The sequence below is a fragment of the Panicum virgatum genome, chromosome 9K (assembly GCF_016808335.1).
Source record: "Panicum virgatum strain AP13 chromosome 9K, P.virgatum_v5, whole genome shotgun sequence".
Classification (NCBI taxonomy): Eukaryota; Viridiplantae; Streptophyta; class Magnoliopsida; order Poales; family Poaceae; genus Panicum; species Panicum virgatum.
The window spans coordinates 57,234,599-57,260,970 of NC_053144.1; the positions used below are offsets into that span (position 1 = coordinate 57,234,599).

The 26,372-nt window shown below is 47.8% G+C and overlaps 1 protein-coding gene across 4 annotated transcripts; it reads left to right on the plus strand.

The window, feature by feature from the left end:
- The first annotated feature begins 1,938 nt into the window (after positions 1-1,938).
- LOC120652625 (lon protease homolog, mitochondrial-like) lies at positions 1,939-26,221 on the plus strand. Of its 4 annotated transcripts, none has more exons than XM_039930498.1 (20): positions 1,939-2,259; positions 6,115-6,180; positions 6,291-6,482; positions 6,564-6,629; positions 6,707-6,748; positions 7,302-7,424; positions 14,212-14,310; positions 14,655-14,720; positions 14,808-14,894; positions 15,136-15,175; positions 15,250-15,421; positions 15,508-15,632; positions 16,061-16,191; positions 16,265-16,369; positions 16,943-17,056; positions 17,246-17,413; positions 23,362-23,463; positions 24,028-24,336; positions 24,779-25,297; positions 25,672-26,221. In XM_039930498.1, exons 1-19 carry the CDS (start codon positions 1,954-1,956, stop codon positions 24,887-24,889), a joined length of 2,424 nt encoding a protein of 807 aa, XP_039786432.1. In that variant the 5' UTR covers positions 1,939-1,953; the 3' UTR covers positions 24,890-25,297; positions 25,672-26,221. The 4 variants fall into 4 exon arrangements, with proteins under 4 accessions (XP_039786432.1, XP_039786433.1, XP_039786435.1 ...); XM_039930500.1 differs by lacking the exon at positions 1,939-2,259 and adding an exon at positions 4,208-4,805; XM_039930499.1 differs by lacking the exon at positions 16,943-17,056.
- Positions 26,222-26,372: the final 151 nt, after the last annotated feature.

Genomic DNA, 26,372 nt, shown 5'->3' on the forward strand with positions numbered 1-26,372 from the left:
GCTTTGCGCACGTCCAAGCTCTGCATCTCATCTGAGCGCTAACAGTGAACTAATCGTCGTAGAGTTCATTTTGCCTGCCAACTGGCCTACAGCCAAAGTCCTTCTGCAGGACTGCAAAAATGGATGAAGATACTTTGCTCTGGTGGAATATTTACCAATTATTTTGATACTTGCTTGCAATTATTTTCTTTAAAATAAATATTCAAAATCTCATCTGGATTGGTTAAGTTGCAGCATATATAGATTCAGTTTCACAAAAGACCTCTGATCAAGCATTCAAGCTGATGTTTCATTCTGCCTACCTTTCTTGTGAATTCTGAAAAGACCTACTAAGCACTGAACTCTGAAAGAACATTCAGTTATACTTTGTTGGGGCACTTGTGTATAGTGTATACTACCATAACAACTAAAGTGGACACCCCATTTCTTTCATGAAGTTAGCCCGAGGATAATATCAACGAGCAGATCAACTCATCAATGGACATTATAACCCCCCCCCCCCCCCCTCATCAATGGACCTTCTCTCCTGATTCAGACAGATATCCTCATTTGCTAGGCCAGGTGGCCTTCACATCGGCTTGTCTTTCAGTATGTTAGTTATCACAAGGATAAAATCAACAAGAAACACAGTCGAGCGAGTCGACTAGCTTGCCTTGTAAACAAAACAGAAAAAAACGACAATGGGATCTTTATGGTCCTTCTACCCCTACTCGCAGCCTTCATCTCCAGCACTCGATTGCTAGCAGCCTTCATATCTCACTAACACTGTCAACAACAACAAGCAGATATGCTCATCAGTGGAGCTTCTGCTTCTCGCCTGATTCAGACAGATATTCAGTTGCTAAGTGGCCACCACATCGGCTTTCAGTCCACGATCAATCCTTCAATCAGTTGCAGAATTACATCAAGAGATGAGCGGCGCGCCGGCGCCGGCGCCGGCGACGAAGCAACAATTCGATTTTCTTTTTAGCAGAATTTTACAGAACTTCCACGACGGGCTCTTCCAGGCCTCGAATTACGACTTTACGAGGCCGGGGAGAGGGGCCTAGCCTATTCTCATGCAATAAAGAAGAATTCATGGGCCTCCGCAAGGCACTCCGTTTGGACTTTACAGACAAGTTCTAGCAATTTCTCAAAAAAAAAAAAGACAAGTTCTAGCAGTGGAAGAAGGTTTCAGACTCGGAAAATAATAATTCTATCAGGGAAAAGGAGGATTCCCCAGCGACGGCACAAGTACATCTGAAATTATTCCATGTTCTTCATACTATTTTAACTCATGGTTTCCTCTAACGTATAGCTAGAATGCAGCGGGGAAGAACATAAAGATATCTTCCTCAAACTTGAACAAAGGGTAAGGTATGAAACCCTCAATCTTTTGCTTCTATTCAAAACCTCCTTTGCTTTGTTGGTTGTCCAAAGGATCAGAGTTCCCTTCCACCTACTGGTGCATTTGAGCCTTTTTCTGCACTGACAAATTCAGAAACAAAGTGCACAAGGCATTGGACACGATGATAGGGCTTTTGTTCTGTTTTTTGAACGATGTGATAACCCGGGTAAAAAGGCACATTATAAAGCTAATTAAAACATACAGAATACTACAAACTAGTCTCACAAGAAAAATGTTTCTCCATTATGAACCGTTTTGATAGCAGGAATTCCGAACAAAAACAGTTGCGAACCTATATTTCAAATGAACCAAACTTTATACTATATAAGCTAAAGTTTTGCAAATAAAATAAAAAGAATTTTTCTAATAAATCCAAAGTCAGATGCTTTTCCACCTGAAGAAGGCACACTCAGAAACGGGTTTAGGAGGGTCTCTCTATCCCTTCACGTTCTTCTTCCCACCCTAAGCTAAACCACCAGAAGAAGACAAACTGATCGTGCAAATCAGCGCGTCGTCACCCGTCAGGCATTGTCTTTCTCCACGCCCTTTCCTGCTTTCCACCCCCAATGCTGCGCGCCACGGCCACCGCGGGGTTCCCGGCGCGGCTCGCTGCCAAGAGGCCGCGGGTGGCGACTGCCGCGACGAGGGTTGTTGTGGCGGGTGCCGAGGTGAGGTCAATGCTTTTCAGGACGCTGCGGTGCGGGCCAGTTCCGGTGCCGAGGAAGAAGGCGTGTTTTTGCTCCAACTCCGACGCCGGAAGCGGCCCTGAAGCGGCGGAGGGCGCAGAGTCTACTGGTCCGGAGGAGGGCGAGGGGGAGAACGCCTCCTCCGCGATCGTGCCCGCAGCCTTCCGCCCCGAGGACTGCCACACGGTGCACCCTCTTGCATTTGGATCAGCATTCAGTTGTTTTCTGCAGTCGAGACTTCTAATTATTTGCCAAATTTTCGTAACCAACTGTTTGATAAGGATTTTTTTTAGAAAAAGGACCAAATTGTTTCCGACCTTCAGCCGATTGATCTGTGGCATTTGAATTCTCCTAAAGTACCGTTTGGATGTAGATATTGAATTTGGAATGGCATTGGATGCCCTAATACAAGGTGTTTGGCCCCGAGGAAATTGTTGGGAACCTAGCAACACAGCGTGAAACACTTGTCTGGCTAAGGAAGACGCCAGATTATGGTGGAAAAGGCTCCCTCGAAAAGACACGAGTGTAGCTGAATCCTCGGGTGCTGCTTTTAGTTCGGCAATATAGAGTTCTATGATGTGTTTCATGATATTTTTTTTTGAAAAGTGTGTTTCATAATATTAAATATTATCAATTTTGCTGACATAGTAAGCAGAAAGAAAGATGAGTTTTAAGGGATGCAAGGAGAGTTTATCACCATAAAACCCATCTGTCATAGTTATCTGTTCACGAAACTCTCTGGCTTAAGATTCATAAGAAAACTGAAAATTATTGTGACGTTTTGACTATCATGTGGGTCCGTAGGGCTATATAATAAAAATCTATATAATAAAAATCAATTAGGGGGTTTTCTCTCCCGTTGACTAAAAAGATAGTAGACCATATTTGTATCCAAGTTTAATAGGATGTTATTTGCTAAAGTTTAGCACTAACTTCTTCAGATAGAAGTGCTAATAGAGCAGGCTAAATTCTAGTTAAAATTTATAAAATTTAAAGTTTACACAAAGTTTGTATTCGGTTGCATTCTTGCACCCGTCTTCATCCCCGCGACCCATTACAGCCGCTCCGCTCAATTTACCAGTCCTCCTAACATTGGAATCGCCATTTTACCACTCCAAGCATTACCATCTCGTTTTTTCTTACCACTTGACCCTTTTACCCTCGTCTGTTATCTCCTTCCTCGGTTCCTCCCCTTCAGCTTCATGCCCCTCTCCGTTCGTGCAGGCCAAAGCTGCCGCCGGCAGGCTAGCAGCCATCTCGTCTCCGACGACGAGCGCGATAAGGAGGTGCCCACGGCCACGCAGCATGCCCGCAACGCCCGAGCTCGCGCGCGCCACCCAACCTTACCCGCGACACTTGAGCTTGAGCTCGCCCGCAGCCGAGCAGCTCGCCGGAGATGGCTGATCTCGCGCGTGACGCTCCTCTTCCTCCTCCATCATTCCTGGGCGTGGTGTGCGGGCCCAGTCGAAGACCGTGCTCATCCCCTGCTGCTGCGCCGCTGGTCGAACCCGACACCGCCGCGTAATCCTTCCCTGGACCGCCATCTCCTTCCTCTCCTTTCTTCCTCCTCCAGCAGAGCTCCCATGGCCTGCTGAAATCCGGCCCCAATCCTCGATCTCCCTCGAATCCCTCGCAACAGCGGCACCCTCACCTTCCCAGGCTCCACCTCAAGCCCACCTTGCCGAGCTTCGGCCCTCCCTCGGCCGGGAATCGAAGATTCCCCGGCCGCCGGACCTCCATCACCGCCCAGATTCCCCTCACGTCGACGACCTCCCTACGGCCATTATCCTCTCAATCCAGATACAAAAACCAACTTCCCAAGACCTAGTGAAGCCGATGCTCGCCCCGTTTTTCCACGTTCGCCGGCCAATCGCCGGGAACGCGGTGCTCGCGCCATGGCCGCTGACGCCGCTCGTCGTGGTCCCCGCTCCCGCGCCGCTGCGCGCTCTAGCACCGCCCTGACGCGCTGGCCATCGCGCCGGCACGCGGGAGCACGAGTAGAGGGGGAGGGGCAGCGGCGTTCACGGGCGAGGCTGCGGTGGAGCGGGCAGAGGGCGGCGCGCGCGGTCGAGCAGGCAGCGGCGCTCGCGGTCGAGGGCGCGTAGGGCGGCGGTGTTCACGGGCGGACAGCCGTGGAGTGGGCGGACGGCGTCGTGCTCGGGCGGCTACTCTCGATGCGCTGAGAAAGATGGAGAGGTGGAGACGAAGGATCTGACGTGTGGGGTCAGGGGTAAGACGGTCGTAGTGGTGAGATAATCAAAGTAGCAGCGTTTCGGATGGTAAATGGGCGAAGCCGCTTCTTTGAAATGGTAAATTGGCAAAAAGCTCCTCCCAGTGCCTCTCCTCTCCTGCTTCGCCCGCCGCGCCGCTCCCCCGTGCCGCTCCTGCCCTGCCACGCCGCTCGCCATGCCCTCCACCGCCGCTTTACTCCCCCCACACCCCTCCGCCGCGAAGCCGCTCCACCACACCTGTCTTGCTCCTCTGCGCCCCTCAGCCACCGCGCCGCACCCTCCTCCACCGCGCCGGTCTCCCGCGCCGCTCCCGGAAGCCACCGCGCGCGCTCCCCTCCTGCTCCACGGCGCCGCTCCCTCTACTCCTGCTCGCAGCTCCCCTCTTCTCTCCCGCCGCGCTCCTGATCTCTACTCGCTCCCCTATGCTCCCCCGCGCCGTCCGCCGTCGCTCTGCTCCGAGCGAGCAGTGGAGAGGAGATGAAGATGGATCGATTCCCAATGGTATGCACATCCAAACACGAATTGGTATTGGCCTCCAGTTGAATTCAATCTACCAGTTCCATCTACATCCAAACACTTTTTTGGTATTGAACTCATTTCAATGTCTAGGCTGATTTGTTATTGGTTCCAATTCAATGCCAAACTCTCTAATGTCAACATCCAAACGGAGCCTAAACAGTTTTCAGGAACTCAATCCGGTGTGTTGATTTTTGAAACTCGTCGTCGTTTTATGATATCTGAATCACTTGACATTTAGTACGTTGAAACCGGAAACATTGAATTATATTTGAAATTTGGAAATCATTTTTTGGATACAGTGATAACATATGCGGCACCCCGCACTGGCATAATTTCTCTTCCTTTTAGAGAAGAAAGAAAACGTCTCCGAACCCCTTTTTTACTTTCGTGAGGGAAAACTCGTCCAACTAATTCTATTCTATCCACAAGCAACATTGTTTCAGAACAGTTATACATTTTTCATGTGTATTGATGATGTTTGGAAGGTGGTTCTTGTAGGATGTGTACATGTTGATTCAGCTTCCACGTGATTAGCACCTACCACCTAATTCCTAAAAATGTGCTTTAGTTATTAGCCAAATTCGTATTTGTTTTTTAGTATCGTTTAAAACCTTTATCTTCTTTTTAATGAGAGTGAGTATTCTTTTCTATAGGAAGAAAAAGCAGAATTCACTAATATATTACAGAGGCTAAGGCAGGATATTGTTTTCAAATGACTGCTCAGTATTCAGTGCCCCTGTTTTAACAGTACATGTGAACTATATAGAAAATGATTTGATGTAGCCTTAGCCTCTGTATGGTTACAGAGAGTTCACAACTTGCCTATAGCCTTTGTATGGTTTAAATTTTTTTATGTGAATTTCTGCCATGTTGTGCCATGACTTGCCCAGTATGATTTATGGCCTGCTTTTATCAGATAATACCCAGTATTTCTTTAGCTACCTCGTTTGGTGCCATAAATTTTTTTTTGATTCAGTACACAAATTGTGTATTAATTTTATCAGTAAATGCCAGTACTTTCTTGCGCCTTGAGCTATCAAGTTGGTTTCATAAGTTGTTTTCACAAGTTCTTTTTTTATTGTCTTTATTGTGGCGTTTTTCTGTTGAGTTTCATTTGTAACCTACCAGTTGGGATTAAAAGGATTTGTTGTTGTATTGTATTTTAAAAAGCGGAATAGGAATCCACTTCAGAAAACTAAGATTCCATGTATGGATTGCTTTTTATTGCTGTGCTGCTGGTCTGTTAGTTGTGTTCTTTTCTCATTTCCATTCTTGTGGTGTTGCCAAATAGGTCATAGCTTTGCCTCTGCTACAGCGACCACTGTTTCCAGGATTTTACATGCCAATCCATGTAAAGGTATCTTACGAATCCTTTTACAAGATATAAATCACTTCCTCACATACCTTTCTTCTATATTTATGTTCTCGTCCCTTCCTACTGGTCATATAGCACTTTATTTTCCTCAGGACCCAAAGCTGTTGCAAGCTTTAGTTGAAAACAGCAAAAGATCTGGTCCATATGCTGGGGCCTTTCTTGTCAAGGATGATGAAGGTACCAACCCTAATGCTGTGACCAATTCAGAATCAGATAATAGCATTCATGATCTGAAAGGAAAAGAATTGTTGAAGCGTCTTCATGATGTTGGCACGCTCGCCCAGGTACTTAGCAGTTTTGAAAATCTTGTGGGTAGTATATTTTGCTCTGTTGATTTTGAAATGCACTTTCCACTGCTGCTTTAGATAACAAGAATTCAAGGGGATCTGGTAGTGCTCCTTGGTCACCATCGTGTACAGATAACAGAGATGGTTAGAACCTCTCCGTGTCCTATTCATTTCTACCTCTTTGTTTTGCTGTTTATGCTAATAAAAACTAAACTATACAGGTTGCAGAGGACCCACTTACAGTCAAAGTTGATCATCTAAAGGTACACATACCATAACTATTATAGGTTCTCCATCTTTAACAAATTGTCAATGTACAGATCTGAAAACCTATTAAATCTTGGCAATAGCATCAGATTAAAAAATGAAGTGAGTCAATTATTATCTTGTATTTCATAGAGGGGGCCAAAATTCCAAAAACCATAACAATTCAACTATCGTATGTATCATATTTTGGTTTGCATACATGACTACTTGCCCTACGTCCCCCTTCCAATTAGGATTTTACTATGGTAGTTTGTATATTAGAATTTTCGAAATGTATTATGTAAACTCCAACTTTGACAATTAGAAACATCTTCATGTTTCTTTCCTTGGAGGCAGAAGGAAATGAGTTGTATTTTGTTTCCCTTTTAAAAAAACTCTTGTTCCTGTTCTAGCTAGAGAAAAATTAGCTGCTCATACATATGATACAAAGTGCACATTTTTTGGCCTAAAATTTGGCTCCATTGTTACAAGATTCCTCTTATTCAGTTCATTCCCTATTCCTGTTCTCTTGCCTTACAAGCTGAATATATTTTGTGAAATCTTCTGCAGGAAATGCCTTATGATAAGGATGATGATGTCATAAAGGCGACGTCTTTTGAAGTTATTTCAACTTTAAGGGATGTTCTCAAGACAAACACCCTGTGGAAGGATCAAGTTCAAACCTATACCCAGGTTTTACCTTGCTTTCTAAACCTACCTTTAGTGCAAATTTAGGTCCTTTTAGTTTGTTCGTATGTACATACTATGCTATTTATTCATAGAACCTAAAAGGTTGGTTTTGTGCCATGGTATACCACTGTGATATCATTCGTTTATAGTTTGTGGCAGTGACACTGGTAAGCGCTAATTGTTTTTCACTATTTATTCTTTTGTTAATTTTGTTTTTTTCCCCATCCTGGTAGGTCACTAGAAAATGTTTTGTTGGAGTATATTGAGCCCATGTGTATAGAGGCCCATCTAGAGGCCCATGTGTAGATACTTTATATACCCACCCTTCTAGGGTTGGAGGAATACAGCAATTATTGCTTCTATCATGATATCATTAGCTTAGGTTTTCACCTCTCCTCTCTCCTTTGTTTTCCAGCCGCCGCCGACTCCTCTGCTGCCCGCCGCCAAGCCGGCCGGCCACCGGCGCCGCCGGCCTCTTCCTCACTTTCCCCCTCCTCCTTCCCACCCCTCCCTTCCTCTGCTCCGAGCCCCGCCTGGTCCGCCACCCATCGGGGTCCCCTGCCTGCTCCTGCCGCCGCCGCCGCTGGTGCGCGCGCGGGCAGGGGGGGGATCTGCTGGGGGGCGGCCGTCGCCCTGGCGGCGCTCGATGCGCCGGCTGGGGGCACGGCGGAGGACGACTCGGCGCCTCCCCTGTCCCGCACAGGTGAGGAGCCGCCTCTTCCTGGGCCGCACCCTACTGGGCCGCCCCCTGGCTTTCCTCCCCGTGGGCTGGTGCCCCCTGGGACGCTGCTGCCCCATCCTGTGGTCGCCGGGAGCGCTGCGGATGCCGAGCGCGCCGCGGTTGCTGCTGCTGGAGGGAGCGCCGAAGCTGCGGAGGCCGCCGCCGCCCACCGTGCCGCCGTCGATTCGGCCGTCCTGCGGGCCGCGGCACAGCTGCTGCAGGCCGCGGGCGCCGATCCGGCCGCCCTGCAGGCCGCACTGCCGCTGCTGCAGGATCCCGCCGCTGCTGCAGGATCCCGCCGCCGCTGTGGCCCACCGCGCCGCTGTCGCCGCGGGCAAGCGGCCCGCCACCGACGCCGCACCTGATGCCGCGTGGACCGGGCTCGGGATGTCGCCTGTGGATGCGCCGCTGTCCACCGCCGCTCTCCGCGGGCAGCAGGCCGACGCCGCTCTCGCCGCGGCCCTCCTAGCCGCCAAGTCGGAGGCTTCGGCGGCCCAGGAGCGGGTCCGCGTGGCTGCCATCGCCTGGGAGTGCGAGCGCGTCGCGGCCGATGCCTCCGCTCTCCGGGTCGCCGAGGCGGAGCGCTTCCTCCGTGCCTCCTCCGGCCAGCTGCCCGTCGACCCCGAGCCAGGCGCCTCTTCCTCACGCCAGGCGCCGCCCGCTGGATCTGGAGCCCGATACGACCCGACCGACCCCATGGTCGCCCAGCTCCACCTCCAGGCCGCCGGGGTCCAGAACATCAGGGCCCTGGTCTCCATCCTCCTCGACCCCGCGTCCTCCTCCTACGGCCGCTGGCGGGACCAGGTTCTGCTCGCCCTCCGCCGCTACGCCCTCGACGACCACGTCCTCGTCGACTTGCCGATCGAGGCGCGGGACGTGGCGTGGCTGCGCCTCGACAGTGTCGCCATGTCCTGGATCTTCGGGACCATCTCCCTGGATCTTCAGGACCTCGTCCGGGTCCACGGCGGCACCGCGCGGCAGGCCTGGGTGGCGCTTGAGGGCCAGTTCCTCGGCAACGCCGAGTACCGCGCCCTCCAGCTCGACGCCACCTTCCGCACCTTCGTGCAGGGGGACCTCTCCGTCGGTGAGTACTGCCGGCGGATGAAGAGCATAGCCGATGCTCTTCACGACCTCGGGGATCCAGTGTCCAATCGGGTCTTGGTGCTCAATGTCCTGCGGGGCCTGAGCAGCACCTACGACCACCTGAAGGGCTGGATTGCCCGTCAGAGGCCCTTCCCCACCTTCCTGCAGGTCCGGGACGACCTCGCCCTCGAGGAGATCACCAGGGGTCTCGCGCCCGGATCGTCCTCGCCCACCTCCTCCGCGCTCGTTGCTGCTCTACCGACCTCCTCCGCTGCTCCTGCCACCTCCCTGCTCGGTGCTGCTACCGCCGGGCAGACCGGAGGAGGGGGGGCGTGGACGTCGCCGCCGAGGGAGAAGTGGTGGCGGTGGTGGCATCGGTGGCCCTGCTCCTGGGGGTACCAGTACCGGTGGGGGCCGTCGGGGCGCACCGACACTGGCTCCTGCTCCTGCCCCTGCCCCTGGAGGTACGCCCTGGCCATCCTTCAGCAACCCATGGTCAGGGTGCATCTCGATGTGGCCGTTCCAGGGTCCGGACGGGGGGCCTAGTCCTAAGCTCCAGCCGACGGCCATGTTCACTGGCGCTGCTCCTCTCTTCGCGCCGTCCTGGACTCCGCCCGCTCAGTCCAGCCAGCAGCCGACCTGGCCTGGGGGGTGGGACCAGGCTGCACTGGCGCAGTCCTTCAACACCATGGGACAGACGCCGCCGGCCAGCACCAAGTGGATCGCCGACTCGGGTGCCTCGTTCCACACCACTCCAGATGCTGGTATTCTCTCTTTTGTCCGACCCCCACACCCCGCTTGTCCTTCTATCATGGTTGGTGATGGGTCTTGACTTCCTGTCACCGCCGTGGATTCTGCTCCTCGTCTTCCTAATGTTCTTGTTGCTCCTCAAATGGTTCACAACCTTCTTTCTATTCGCCAGTTTACTGCTGACAACTCCTGTTCTATCAAATTTGACTCCTCTGGTCTTACTGTGAAGGATTCGGCTTCCTGGCGTCCGCTCCTCCGATGTGACAGCCTGGGCCCCTTTACACTCTTCGGCTTCCCTCTTCCGCTGCCTCGCCTTCGGCTTCTTCGTCTACTGCTTTTGCCGTGACGCCTTCTTCCACCACCTGGCACCGCCGGCTTGGTCACCCCGGTCGCGACATTTTAGCTCAGCTCAGCCGTAGTACCGATGTTCCATGTAATAGGGCTCCTGCTGAGCACCTCTGTCATGCGTGCCAGTTAGGTCGTCATGTTAGACTTCCGTTTTCTTTTTCTTCTTCGCATGCTGCGCATGCTTTTGATCTCATTCACTGTGACCTGTGGACATCTCCTGTACTCAGCATGTCTGGCTATAAATATTATCTGGTCATTGTTGATGATTTTTCTCATTACTCTGGGACTTTCCCTTTGCGCGCCAAGTCTGAGACCTTCCCCACCCTTCTTCACTTCTTTGCCTGGGTGTCCACTCAGTTCGGCCTCACCGTTAAGGCTGTCCAGTGTGACAACGGGCGGGAGTTCGATAACTCCACCTCCTAGTCTTTCTTCCTGTTTCGGGGTATTCAGCTGCGTATGTCTTGTCCGTATACCTCTCCTCAGAACGGCAAGGCTGAGCGGATGATTCGCACGACGAACGACGTCGTGCGCACCCTTCTGATCCAGGCTTCTCTCCCCCGCGCTTCTGGGCTGAGAGCCTCCACACCGCCACCTACCTGCTCAACCACCTTCCGTCCACTGCTCCTGCTCCCACTCCACACCACGCTCTTTTCGGTACCCCTCCTCGCTACGACCACCTTCGGGTCTTCGGGTGTGCGTGTTACCCTAACACCTCCGCCACTGCTTCTCACAAGCTGGCGCCCCGCTCGACTCGTTGTGTGTTCCTCGGGTACTCCCCTGACCACAAGGGGTACCGATGTTTTGACCTCACCACTCGCCGCGTTCTGATCTCCCGACACGTCGTCTTTGACGAGTCGGATTTCCCCTATTCTACCTCCTCTACACCTTCTCCAGACCCCGAGCTGGAGTCTCTGTTTCCGACTGACCCGGTGGTTCAGCCACCATTACCTGTCTGTCCTTTTCCTGCAGGTTTTCCCGGCATGCCGGCACCGTTTCCGGTGATCACTGCTGCGCTGAACGCGGCCCCGGTGCCCGCAGTCGCGCCACGCGCGGTCCCCAGACCTCCGGTCATGCCGCGCGCGGACCCGGTGTCTCCCACTGCGCCACGCGCGGCCCAGGTGTCTTCACCTGCACCTGCGCGGTACGCTCAGCCGGTGCAGGAGTACTGGCGTCGCTCGGCGCCGACCCCGACACCGCAGCGGTACGCTGAGCCGGTGCAGGTGTACCGGCGTCGTTCGGCGTCGACACCGGCGCCGCCTCCTGCTCCGGAGGCTCCTGCGACGCCGACACTAGAGCCGTCGCCGCCGCCGCCTCCTCCGGCTCCCTCTCGAGCTGAGCCGGAGGTGTACCACCTGCCAGTCATCCATCGGGATCATCGGCATATCCATCCCATGGTGACTCGGCGGATGGCGTCTCAGGCCGTGACTCTCTCCGCCACCGAGGTAGAGCCGCGGGTCTCTCCGGTACCCTCCTCTGTCCGCGACGCCTTGGCGGATCCTCACTGGCGTCGCGCGATGGAAGAGGAGTACACGGCTCTTCTTGCCAACCAGACGTGGGACCTCGTGCCGCGTCCGTCTGGTTGCAATGTGGTGACTGGCAAGTGGATCTGGACACATAAGCGTCGGGCTGATGGCACACTGTAGCGCTACAAGGCTCGCTGGGTTCTCCGGGGGTTCACTCAGCGGCCAGGTGTGGACTATGATGAGACATTCAGCCCGGTCGTGAAGCCCGCTACGGTGCGCACGGTCCTCTCGCTTGCGCTCTCGCGCTCTTGACCAGTGCACCAGCTGGACGTGAAGAATGTGTTTCTTCACGGCACCTTGTCCGAGACTGTCTACTGCTCTCAGCCAGCGGGATTTGTGGACTCGAGTCGTCCGGATATGGTCTGCCGGCTCAACAAGTCTCTCTATGGTCTGAAGCAGGCTCCTCGGGCTTGGCACTCTCGGTTCGCCACGTTCTTGCTGACATTGGGGTTCACCGAGGCCAAGTCTGACATGTCTCTCTTCGTCTACCGCCGTGGGGATGAGACTGCCTATCTGCTGCTATACGTCGACGACATTGTGCTCACAGCCTCCAGTCAGCAGTTACTTCAGAGTGTCATCTCCTCTCTACAGCAGGAGTTCGCTATGAAGGATTTTGGTCAGCTCCACCACTTCTTGGGCGTCACTGTTGAGTCTCGTCCGTCTGGTCTTCTCCTTCACCAGCGGCAGTACGCCCTCGATATCCTGGAGCGGGCTGGGATGACTGATTGCAAGCCCTGCTCCACTCCTGTCGACACTCAGGCGAAGCTGTCTGCTGATCTGGGTGATCCGGTGGCTGATCCTACTGCCTACCGGAGTCTGGCCGGCGCTCTGCAGTACCTCACCTTCACTAGGCCGGACCTCACCTACGCTGTTCAGCAGGTCTGTCTCCATATGCATGATCCCAGGGAGTCACACCTTGCTGCGCTGAAGCGTCTCCTCCGGTATGTCCGTGGCATGTGGACCTCGGCCTGGTGCTTCACCGCTCGTCCTCTGCTGAGCTGTTGGTCTACACCGACGCTGACTGGGCTGGCTGCCCGGACACTCGTCGCTCCACTTCCGGCTACGCCGTCTTCCTGGGCGGCAACCTGGTCTCCTGGTCGTCCAAGCGGCAGCCGGTTGTCTCCCGCTCCAGTGCCGAGGCGGAGTACCGGGCTGTCGCTAATGGCGTGGCGGAGGCGTCCTGGCTACGACAGCTCTTGGCGGAGGTCCACAGCCCGCTCGTCTACTGCGACAACGTCAGCGCCGTGTATCTCTCCACCAACCCCGTCCAGCATCAGCGGACGAAGCACGTGGAGATCGACCTACACTTCGTGCGCGACAGAGTCGCCATCGGCGATGTTCAGGTGCTCCATGTTCCGACTATCTCTCAGTTTGCTGACATCTTCACCAAGGGGCTGCCCTCGTCGACCTTCTCGGAGTTTCGATCCAGCCTCAACGTAGCCGGTGGCTAGTTGTGGCTGCGGGGGTATTAGCCCTTTGTACTCTACTTGTACTTGAACATCGCTGCGTCGGTTGTTCAGACTGGGGGGTGTTAGCTTTCTTGTCGTCCAGTCTTGAACACCGCTGCGCCGGTAGTTCAGACTGCGGGGGGGGGGGGGGGGGGGGGTGTTGGAGTATATTGAGCCCATGTGTAGATACTTTATATACCCACCCTTCTAGGGTTGGAGGAATACAGCAATTATTCCTTCTATCATGTTTTAACCCTTTTTATCTAATATTGTAATAATAACTCGTACCTAACCAGAGTTTTAAATCTAACTATTTTGGTTGCACCGAGTATCATGGCGCAACAGGGCCACACTACCATGCATACCTGTCCAGGAGCAGGGGGCTGCACATGTGTGGAGTAGACGTGGCCTGGCGCCTGTCACGCCACCAATGTCCATAGCACGACAAGACTGTCACACCATGCGGTCTGGCATGACAAGGCTAAATATCACCGGACACACCATGACCCCCATCACCCCCAAACACCCACCCACCCACTCAAATATCACACTAGAGCCGACCTGAGTGCCCCCTGCTTGACCTTCCTGGTCACCCCCTCTCGAAATTCACACTGAAATCAGTTGGATTGGGTATAGAATTTGTCGAGAAATTTTTATGCCCCCTTCATTTCTTCATTTTGTAGTCATGACACTGACATGACCAAAGGTTTATAAAAAATTGTTTGGCATGGGTTATTATTAAAATATTATATTCAAAAAGGGTTGATTTTTTCTATGCTATTTCTAGCCTATAACTTCTGCCAACAATGCTTTCCCTGACATATTTTCCTTGTTTAATCTTTCATTTTGTACTTTCTTTGCATATGCATTTAAATGTTAAGCTGACTTCTTCATTGCGACTATGTTTTTTTCTCCAGCATATGGGTGACTTCAACTACCCAAGACTAGCAGACTTTGGTGCTGCTATTTCAGGTGCCAACAAGTTGCTTTGCCAGGAAGTTCTTGAAGAGTTAGACGTAAGGGTTCTCCTAGAGGCTCCTTTGTTCTTAATGTTTTTTTTATTCCGTGTTGCTTTACATGCCTGCATTTCATTATCACATGGCCATGCTATGTTATTGATGTTTGGAATGCACAAGTGGGATGTTTGTGCACAGCAATAACCAATCTCTCAATTCCTATCAGAAATCAAGAATGTGGTTGTATACATGGTGCCCTCTCACACTTGCAAGACATTGGCCCTCCTGTACAAATTGTTGTCTTGCTTATCTGCCAATAGACAGCAATTTTGTTACAAATCATATCTCTATACCAGTTTAGAGCGACTATTTAGTAACAAAATTCAACTAATTCTTTGGAACAGGTATGCAAAAGGTTGAAGTTGACCCTTCAGTTAGTAAAGAGAGAGTTAGAGATTAGTAAGTTGCAGGTAATTCATAATTTTGATCTAGTAGACATAGAAATCATATTTGTGCCTTCTTTATTTTTAATGATACTTCTATAAATGGTGCCTCAGGAATCCATAGCAAAAACAATTGAAGAAAAAGTAACTGGAGAGCAGCGCCGCTACTGGTTGAATGAGCTACTTAAAGCAATTAAGAAGGTAGTGCAGCCATTGTTTTCATTCTGTTTTTTCAGAATATATCTTGCATCAAGAATTCATGATGATGAATTATACATCTCCTTTTGAATTCTCATATGGTACCTTGGCTCATGAATATATCATACTATGTTAATTAGATTTTTCTCCGTTTGATTTGATTTAGTTTGTCATGATTTTATTTTCTTCTAGTTTGATCAGGTTTTATTGCTTCTTCCTTATTACAAATGTCTGATTTATGCAGGAGTTAGGATTGGAGACAGATGATAAAACAGCATTGTCAGGTTTGTTCTTTAAATATTGCCATTTCTTTGTTGTGCAAACACAAAATCAACTTACTATTTTTTTCCTCTTGCAGAAAAATTTAGGGAAAGGATTGAAGCAAAAAAAGATAAGTGCCCTCCTCATGTCTTGCAAGTCATTGAAGAGGAGCTCACTAAGCTTCAGTTGCTAGAAGCTAGCTCCAGTGAGTTTAGTGTGACCCGCAATTATTTAGACTGGCTAACAGCAGTGCCTTGGGGAGATTATAGGTTTGTATCGTCTTTTTTTCTCTTTTTTGAAAACCTATTGGGTTGGTAGATTTGTCCTTATATGTTTTTTTCTCCATCTATGGCAGCGATGAAAACTTTGATGTCCATCACGCTCAATGTATTCTTGATGAAGATCACTATGGTCTAGCCGATGTCAAAGAAAGAATACTGGAATTCATAGCAGTTGGAAAACTGAGAGGAAGTTCGCAAGGTCTGATCATTCCATCTTATTTTATTTTGAATGAATGTTGTTATTATCCATGTATTCATATATGCTACTCATATTCTTAATTGCGACAAATTACATAGTTTTTCTCTTGTCATAACATTGATTTTTTTTTTCAAAATTCATGGCCCTTGCTGGAAATGTATGCTTTCCGTTTGAGCGTTTTTCAACAGTTCTGCCAACCTTAAAAAAAACAGTTCGATTGTTTCTTTGAAAAGCCCATTAAGAAAAGCCAGCACTTTGTACCCAAATGATTTATGTATGTGCCCCTGTTGGAGAATTTGGAGCTCAAGACATCTGTTTACTCCCCTAGTTCCTGTTAATTCTGAGCCCAAATTTGTAGGTAACGTGGTTCTTCAATTTTCTTCTCATCTGTGGCAATAAATAACAACTATTTCAGTCATTTAATGCAGGCAAGATTATATGTCTTTCTGGGCCACCTGGAGTTGGTAAAACTAGCATTGGACATTCAATTGCACGTGCATTAAACCGGAAGTTCTACAGATTCTCTGTTGGAGGCTTGGCTGATGTAGCAGAAATCAAGGTGTGTTACAACATATATTCAAGTCTTTACAGGTCATGATTGCAAGATGAGTAAAATTCTCAAATGACGTTAGGGTCATCGGCGGACATATGTTGGAGCAATGCCAGGGAAGATGGTGCAATGTTTGAAATCAGTCGGGACAGCAAATCCTCTAGTTCTGATTGATGAAATTGACAAGGTATTCATGCTCAACTGTGATTTTCCGGTTGCTATTATTGTTTCATTTTAGTAACTTTAGTACTATTATCTTTTAATTGATGTTCTATGGTGTGCCAGATCTACTTCACAGGGCAGCTTTCATGTTCCATTTTGTATTTTGATTATTGTATATTACCTTTACTATTCGGGATAGGGTCGGGGTGGCACCAATTGAGGAGAAACTTACCCAACATTGGCTGAGATGGTTTGGACATGTCCAACGGAGGCCTCCTGAGGCGCCGGTGCGTAGTGGGGTTCTTGAGCGGGTCGATAATGTAAAGAGGGGTAGAGGTAGACATAAACTGACTTGGGATGAGTCGGTTAAGAGAGACCTTAAGGATTGGAATATCTCTAAACAGATAGCTTTGGATAGGAGCGCTTGGAGACTAGCTATCAATATGCCTGAACCATGACCTTTATTTCTTTTGGATTTCATCTCTAGCCTACCCCAACTTGTTTGGGAAAAAAAAGCTATGTTGTTGTTGTTGTTGTTTGGGAAAAAAAAGTTAGCATTGTGTATATTACCTTTACTGGTTTTGTTTCCTGCTTCCAGCTAGGGAGAGGGCATTTAGGTGATCCAGCCAGTGCACTCTTGGAACTTCTTGATCCTGAACAGAATGCTAACTTTCTTGATCACTATCTTGATGTCCCTATTGACCTATCAAAGGTTGGGCCAGTACTCCCATAAATTATTCTTTAATCCCATAATGTTATAACCTTATTTCCATTATTTGTTAAATTTAAATTACATTTTTTTTTACTTTTGAGAAATGTTTTGGACAAGAGTTTCCATTTAATGTTCACAATAATCGAGTTATCTTATTGTAGTCTGACACCTGCCTTTGTGAGAAATCAGGTTTTGTTTGTTTGCACTGCGAATGTCATAGAGATGATACCAAACCCTCTACTGGACAGGATGGAGATCATTTCTATTGCCGGTTATATAACTGACGAGAAGATGCATATTGCTAGGGACTACCTAGAAAAGAACACAAGGGAGGCTTCTGGCATCAAGCCTGAGCTGGTACATGCTACTTTTGTAGATTCTTTTGAGAACACTGAAATCCCTAGAAAAATATATTAACATAAAAATATTGATTTGCTCAGTATTTCACAAAGGTTTCACATTAAGAGAACTGTTCTGACACAATTGAAGCACAACTAGTAGGCTTTTATACAGTCAATGCAACCAAGGTACTTTATTATCCAAATCCTGAAATAGTAAGGAAGTCTTTATAATAGATCAAGCTTATTTTATACAACTAAAATATTTCGAGCTTCTTAATATATTGATGAGCAGCTCTCCTGCGCTTTCGAGAAAAAAAACTAAAATATTGCGAGCAAATGGAAATAGGTTTAGGCAGGTTGTACTATCATCTATCAAAATCAAGACAAATATTCCTCCTTCAGTTAAGCAATCCACTTTATCAAAGTTTAAGCCATTGGGGCTTTTTAGATAATGGAAAAGCTGTTCTAGCCTTTTGCATCGTCCGATGCATGCAGCCCCAACTCGTTATTAAAAGGTTTCATTTTTGAATGATGATAGGATCAAACAAAAGTGACACCAAGCTTAGCCACATATCCAATGACTAAATCGCCACCCACTCTTGGTGAAGACCTCCATAGCCACTATCAATCCCCACAAACGTAGCCAATAGGTGCACTTGATAATTGTTACCGTGGAGGAAGATGACCAAAGACACTGAAGAAAGAGTCTGGATGTGTATATGTACAGAGAGGAATATGGACCATGGGCCTAAAGTAGACATGCTGCTTAACACCCCCCCTCAAAATCAAGACGGAGGTGGAGGATCCGAAGCATTGAGTTTGAGCATATGTAACCGATGTTGCTCTTGAGTTTGTGCTTTAGTAAAGAAATCTGCCACTTGCAGTTCGGAAGGCACATACTGAAGAGCAATCGTGTTTTGGTGACAGTGAGACCGAGTGAAGGAAGCATCAACACCAATATGCTTTGTAAGTTCATGCTTCACAGGGTCTTTGGAATCTGTATGGCTCCAGTATTATCACATAGAAGAGGTGTGGGAGCATCACAAGATACGCCAAAATCAGCCAATAGCCATCGAAGCCATATAATCTCAGAAGTGGTGGTAGCAAGGGCCCGAAGTTCTGCCTCGGTACTAGACCGAGAGATAGCTGACTGCTTCTTGGACTTCCATGCTAGAGGAGATGATCCAAGAAAAATACAATAACCAGTGACAGAACGGCGATCAGTTGGATCACTCGCCCAAGTGGCATCGGAATAGGCATGAAGACAAAGCGGACTATTATGAGCATAGAATAAACACTGAGATGATGTCCCCCTCAAGTATCTTAGCACACGAAGCAAATGTCCAAAGTGAACTGAAGTTGGAGCACTCACAAACTGGCTTAAGATATGTACGGCATGAGCAATGTCAGGTCTGGTGACAGTGAGATAAATAAGACTGCCCACAATATGCATATATCGAGAGGGATCCTCAAGAGGAGCACCCTCTGTAGGACGAAGCTGCAAGTGAAGGTCCATGAGTGGGGCAACTGTTCGACTGTCAGTAATGCCAGAGCGTGCAATAAGGTCTCGTATATACTTGGATTGAGAGAGATAATAGCCCTTGGAAGAATGCAAGACCTCAATTCCTAGGAAATAACTGAGAGGGCCCAAGTCAGACATCTGAAATTGCTCGCCAAGTTGTTGCTTCACATGAATAATATGATCAACATCATCTCCAGTAATTAGCATATCATCAACACATAGAAGCAGCAAAGTGCGACCACGTGGAGAGAGATGAACAAATAAGGCAGGATCATGTTCACTTTGTGAAAAACCAGCAGCTCTTATCACCGATACAAAGCATTCAAACCAAGCACGGGGAGCCTGTTTAAGACCATATAAGGCACGACGAAGACGGCAAACATATCTTGGAGGTGCATTAACACCTGGCGGTGGCTGCATATAAACTGCCTCATGTAAATCACCATGAAGAAAGACATTCTTAACATCCATCTGAGAGATATCCCAGGACTTAGAAGCAGCCACGGCAATCAGAGTACGAACCGTGGTCATGTGAGCAACAGGAGCAAAAGTCTCATCATAATCACAACCTTGAGTCTGCTGAAAACCTCGGGCAACCAGACGAGCTTTATATCGCTCAATAGAACCATCAGATTTGGTTTTAATTTTGAAGACCCATTTACATGTGATAGGGACTGTATGAGGTGGTAATGGAACAATATCCCAAGTACCTGTGCGCTCAAGTGCAGCGAGCTCCTCAGACATAGCAGCCTGCCATTCTGGAATGATAGAAGCCTCATGATAAGTGGATGGCTCATCAAGAATAGCACTTGCACGTGGAAATCCCAATTTATCAGGTGGCTGAATATTGGCGCGATCACGCATATTGTAGCTAGGCCCAACCTGTGACTCATCAGGAGCATTAGAATCAACCAAAACATGAGCATCGGGACTGGCCGAGGAAGATGGACTAGATGGAGGCTGTAGATGAGTGGTAGAGCGATGCGTGTAAACACGTGTTATGGGTGGTTTACATGGTGGAGAGGGGATTGGTGGAGGGTCATTAGGAGGTGGTGGAGTGTCATCAAGAGGAGCTGGTGTAGACGAAGGTGGGTCATCACTAGATAAAATAGGAGGAAGGTAAAGAAAAGATGTAGATTCTGTAGAAGAAGATGATGAATGGGTAAAGGGGTTATAAAAGAAAGGACGATCCTCAACAAATGTCACATCACGAGAGATACGCATGCGACGAGTGGAAGGATCATAACAACGATAACCCTTATGCTCAGGACTATATCCTAAAAAAAACACATTCAGCCGACTGAGCTGTCAACTTAGTTCGCTCACGAGATGGAATCAAAACATAGCAGGTACATCCAAACACCCGAAGATGATCATAGCAAGGAGGAGTGCCAAAAAGAACTTCACCAGGACACTTACCAGATAGTTTGGATGACGGTTGTCTGTTAATAAGATAAACAGATGTTGAGACCGCTTCCCCCCAAAAGTGAGAGGGAACAAAGGAGGCAATTAGAAGAGTCCGAGCAGTTTCAATGATATGACGATGTTTGCGTTCAGCTACACCATTTTGAGGATGGGCTCCAGGGCATGAGAGCTGAGGAAGAGTACCTTCAGAGATCAGAAACTGGCGAAAAAGATCAGACAAATATTCTCCACCAGAGTCAGAACGAAAAATTTTAATAGAGGTGGAAAATTGAGTATGAACCATGCGAGTAAAAGACTGATAAATAGAATATAACTGGGACCGGTGTTTCATAGAGTAGAGCCAAGTGTATCGAGAGTGATCATCAACGAAGATAACATAATATTTATGGCCACCTTTAGTAGCAAAAGGAGCTGGGCCCCATACATCTGAGTGAATAAGATCAAAGGGTTTAGCAGAGTGAGAGACACTAGAAGGATAGGGAAGTTGAATATGTTTTCCAAGCTTGCAACCCTTACAATGAAAGTTAGACTCGACAGATGTATGACCTAAATAGCCTTGATGTACTAATGTGGACAAGCGAGACCCGCAGAGGTGACCAAGTCGATGATGCCACTTCGTGAAGGATGATGGAGATGATGATGAAACAGATGACACACGAGCATCGGAAGAAGGAAGACGCAAGGTGTCCAAAATGTAGAGGCTAGAAGCACCTCTACGGCGATGGCTAGTCCCAATCACAATCCCGCTTTGACGATCCTGAATAAAACAAGATGAGTCATCAAATCCAATAAAACAATTATGATCAGCAATTTGGCCCACTGAAAAAAGATTCATGGACAACTTAGGTACAAATGAGACATCAGGGACAGAAAATTTGGTATTACAAAGAGAACCCCGATGAGTAATATAACAGGATGTACCATCAGCTGTCTGAATAGAGGCACCATCAGTGATTGGCTTGCAAGTAACCAACTGAGACTGATCAGATGTCACGTGAAAGGAGGCCCCGGAATCAAGAACCCAAGCCGGCTGAGAGGCATCAACAGATGAAGCAGCAGCAACAGAGATAGAACCATCTCGAGGAGTAGTAGAAGAGGTACCTCGGCTAACAGGACCATCTCGAGTAGTAAAAGAGGTACCACGGCCACGAGCAGCATGAGAAGCTCGACGGGCATGATACTCAGCTAGCTTCTCAGGATATGCAGAAAAACAATTTGCTGATAGATGAGTAGTCTTGCCACAATGCTTACATGGCTCTGAAGATGTACCTCTAGGTACAGTGATCCGCTGAGAGGCTGCCAGCACACTATGGGGCATTGTCACAGTGGATAAAGAAGACATAGACTGCAGGCGTGTCTCTTCAGCAAGTAATTCAGCCAAGGCTTGGTCCATGGTTACAGTAGATGAATTATGAAGCAGCCGAGTACGAATGGAATCAAATTCTGGCTTCACTCCCATGACAAAACGATATGTCAGAAATCTTTCAATGAATTTGTGGGATGGGCAGTCAGCTGCTGTGCACTCATTCACCATGGAAGTCAATGAACCCATCAAACGGTCATAAGCAGAATAATAGTCATCAATAGACATATCACCTTGCTCAATGACATGAATTTGCTGCATGAGATTATGGAGAAGAGCACCACTGTCCTGAACATAATGCTGCTTTAGAGCAGACCATATTTGCTTAGCTGTTTTAAACTTTCTGAGACTCATAATCATGGACTGTTTAATGCTATTAACCATGGCAGCCATCACCTTCCCATCATTTATTTGCCATGTGGTGATAATACTAGCATTATTGCCATCAGACTTAGGTGGATCATCAGTGAGGTGGGAGTAAAGACCATGACCTCTCAGAGTAGTTTCAACACAAAAAGACCACTCCGGATAATTGGAACCATCAAGAGTGATATTAATAACAATGGGACTGATCTGAGCCATGGTGAAGATTGCAAGAAATGAGAGCAGAAATATCACCAGCCAGCAGACGGAGCCTCTCAAGCCAACAGAAGCAGCAATCAGGCCGGAGCAGCCAGAACAGAGCAGCACGGCAGCCGCTCACCACCCCCTTCCAGTGTGCGAGGACGAGTGACGGGCGGCGCAGTGCAGAACAGAGGAGCCGCACAACCCCCCTTTTTGCCCAAAATAGAGCAGCAGCAACCGGTAGAGGGGCGCAGCAACCGGCGGCGGAGGGGCGCAGCAACGGGCGGACGGGCGGACGAGTAGTAGAGGACGTCCGCGACGGGCAGCAGAGGACCGCGCACGACGGGCGGCAAACGGCCGCGACAGTGCGATGCGGAGAGGCCGGCGGCGGTGGAGATCCCGCAAGGAGGCCGCGACGGGCCACAGTGGGACGAGTGGATCCGCCGGGATGCGCACGGATGGAAGCCGGAAGAAGGTGCACAACGGGGCGGACATGCGACGGCGAGCGGGCGGATTGACAGCCGCAGCAGCCAAAACGAGCACCCGGCGGCCCGCAGCGACTGGATCCACGCCGGCGGACAGCAGACGGCCGCCGGACGACCGGCGGCGGAGCTGAACAGTAGATCGGGTCGGCTATCCGAACCCTAACCTAACCTGCTCTGATTCCATGTTACCGTGGAGGAAGATGACCAAAGACACTGAAGAAAGAGTCTGGATGTGTATATGTACAGAGAGGAATATGGGCCATGGGCCTAAAGTAGACATGCTGCTTAACAATAATTGCCTGCATAACAGATATGTGAGTTTTATTATTAAAAGCAATATCATTCTCGGGAGAGCCATTGGACCGTTTAGCATTTAATACTCCTAGGTTCATTGAAACTCCCATCTGGCTCGGGTTCAAAGAATGGCATCTACTTTTAGACAAAGCCCAGGCCCCAGGGGAACATCTCCCTCCGCAGTCGAGTTTTTCTAGTTAAAATACTCTTACCAGAGTGTACACAGATTTACTAGTGCACTTAAAAGCTTTCCCTGCCTTGTTTTTCTCTCATGCACTGTTAGTTTCTTAACAGTTAAAATACATGTTCAGGTTGAGGTTACAGATGATGCTCTTCTTGCTCTAATTGAAAACTATTGCCGGGAAGCTGGTGTGCGGAACCTTCAAAAACACATCGAAAAAATTTACCGGAAGGTAAGGTGATGCTTATGCTAGTTTGAAGAGTGGAAGCTATTGTTTAACAGCTCAGTTTATTATGTAAAAGCTAAATCTCATATAAATTTGTTAGCCCAAAATCTTCTCCTTTCTAGGGCATCATAGGTTCTGTGTGCTATTATCTACTGTATACAGAAAATAACCCTCTGTAAGCTTGTATGTAGCTCAGACTTGTTTCATTGCTAGTTTCTGTTGCAGAACTATATGTTCCTGGATATCCTAATCTAGGCAAATCAGAGAAAGATCCTGCTGAGATTTAGCAAATATAGATATTTGTGTGGAGTCTAGCTGGCTTTCATTGGAGCAAACTTTTCGCTTAATTGTTAATTGTAAAGATATCTCCCATTTGTTGGTACTTGGTACCAAGAATTCACTTCAAATTTAATCATCTGAACTGAAAGATAAAATAATAATGACAAAAGCAGATGTGTGGAAGGCTCATCTATGGCTATTAATACATGCCCTTGTTCTGAATCCTTTTCCTCAACCAGTGACCAGGCCTTTTCTGCTTTTCATTTTTCATCCCTAATTCAACCTTTGCAGGTAGCTTTGAAACTTGTTCGTCAAGGGGTATCAAATGAGCCACCTCGAGACATCACAATAGTGGAAGCAAATGAAGGGTTAGCTGGTTTTGATGTTGCAATAAAAGTAGAAGATGAGAACTCCAGGAACTCTCTTGCGAAAGATGTTTCAGTGGATGTGAACCCAATCGATTCTTCTCTTGAGAATATCAATGCAGTTCCTTTAACAACGGAGTCAGAAGTTGGCCACAATGAGCATTCAAACGAAGCTCCAATAGAAAATTTTTTAGAAGAGACAACAAAAGTATTTAATACTTCTAGCGCACCAGAGGTAATCTAACTAGCTCTGATGTAATTTTTCTTTCAGGTGAACTAAATTGTTGCATTCTACTCTGGTAAATGTGAATGGCTATGCTGTGCCCTTGTGCACTTGAATGTTGACAATGTTATTTACTAATGGCTTGCTCCATACCTAATTAGGAATCGACAGGGTTCAGGTTTTTTTTTTAGTGACACGTGAACCACTTGAGACTTGATGGATTGTCCTTTCAGTGCTGGAAGAGTGGAAGCATTGATATGGTTATATTAGAGCTATTATTTCTGGTTATGGTACTGATTTTGTTAGTGATCTACCATGTCAGATGCTACAGCCTCACATTTGTGGCTGATTATCTTGTCTAAGATGACCATTAAATAAAATCTAGACAGTTCACATTGTAGATGGACATGTCTTAACTAGCAGAGGTTTGACTGTTTTCTGTTTCTTTTTGTAGGCCAACAGAAGCGCACAGAGAACTACAGAAGCACTTGCAGACAAATCTGTGGAGAAAGTTATTGTCAATGCATCAAATCTGGGTGATTTTGTTGGGAAGCCTATCTTCTAAGCAGAGTGTATATACGATCAGACTCCTATTGGAGTAGCAATGGGTTTAGCTTGGAATTCCATGGGTGGTTCGACCCTGTATATTGAGACTGCAAAAGTAGAGGAAAGTGAAGGCAAGGGCGCACTTGTGGTGACAGGCCAGCTTGGAGATGTCATGAAAGAGAGTGCTCAAATTGCGCATACAGTTTGTAGAGCTGTATTACTAGAAAAGGAACGAAATAATCCCTTTTTTGTAAAGTCGAAGCTGCATTTGCATGTTCCTGCAGGGGCAACTCCAAAGGATGGACCGAGTGCTGGATGCACGATGGTTACATCTATGCTATCCTTAGCCATGGGGAAGTCTGTCAAGAAAGACTTAGCAATGAGTGGTGAAGTTACTCTGACCAGACGAATTCTGCCAATTGGTGGGGTATGGCTTTCACACCATTGCTTTGCCCGCTCTTTGGTTGGAATTTACATGCTGTACATAAATGCATTGCCCTGCTTGTCTTTTGAAATCAGGCGTACTGATGTTTCCAGTAAAAAGCTATTGATTTCATGATTGTGCATGCTTCCTTTCTGGTTCTAGATTTTTCGAATGTTTTTGACCTAAATAAATACCCCATTTATGTCATCTGAATTCTGCTAATTTACTTATTAACATTCAAAGTGAGCTCATTAAAGAAAAAAAACTGTGAGCTTGTAAAATAAGTTTATCACACAATACATACATTGTTTGCAACCTAATCTACAAATGACCCTCTGTTTGTTAATGCCACTATAAAGTTATTGATTCTCAAACAGGTGAAGGAGAAAACTATCGCTGCCAGGAGAAGTGGGGTAAAGACGATCATATTCCCATCAGCGAATAGAAGGGACTTTGACGAGCTTGCTTCCAATGTAAAAGAAGGTCTTGAAGTCCACTTTGTTGACACATACAACGAAATATACGATATAGCTTTTGCAAGTGATGCCGAGATACAAGAAAGGTAGTGGTTGATGGCTGAAATTCTTTTTGCATTCCAATTCTTGGAGACAACAAATGTTCAAGCATTCAGTTTTCATCGAGATCAGATAATGGCTGACCTTAGAGAAGTGTTCAATATCCCTCACAATTCTTTTTACACACCTCATGACATGGGAATGAAAGTGAAAGTAAATTCTTGCAAGAGTGAACTGCCAATATAGTTTGATAAGTTGTAAAAAATATCTACCCCCTCTTCTTGTAAAGTAAGTGTTATGTACCATACAAGTTCAGAAAGAAACAACGGGACTGCAGAAGTGTAATCATTCTCTTGACTTGTAGCGGGAGTTCCCTGGGCTGGTGCATGGTCATTCCAAGTTACTACTACTAGATTCTGGTTTGCGTTGGTAGGCTGGGTTGCGTGTGTTTGGGTATCCGAATTGACTTATGTGCAAGAATCTACTTTGGTCTCATCAAATACCGGAAACTGCTGTGGTACCAGCATCTAGTGCAGAAGCGAAGGGTTGTGCAAAATTATGGA

Excerpts from the sequence above, each read along its gene's own strand:
- LOC120652625 (XM_039930498.1), top strand. The coding sequence starts at position 1,954 with ATGCTGCGCGCCACGGCCACCGCGGGGTTCCCGGCGCGGCTCGCTGCC. Across the intron at positions 15,633-16,060 it reads ACTGAGAGGAAGTTCGCAAG|GCAAGATTATATGTCTTTCT; the intron begins GTCTGATCATTC and ends CATTTAATGCAG. Across the intron at positions 17,414-23,361 it reads CTGGCATCAAGCCTGAGCTG|GTTGAGGTTACAGATGATGC; the intron begins GTACATGCTACT and ends ATACATGTTCAG.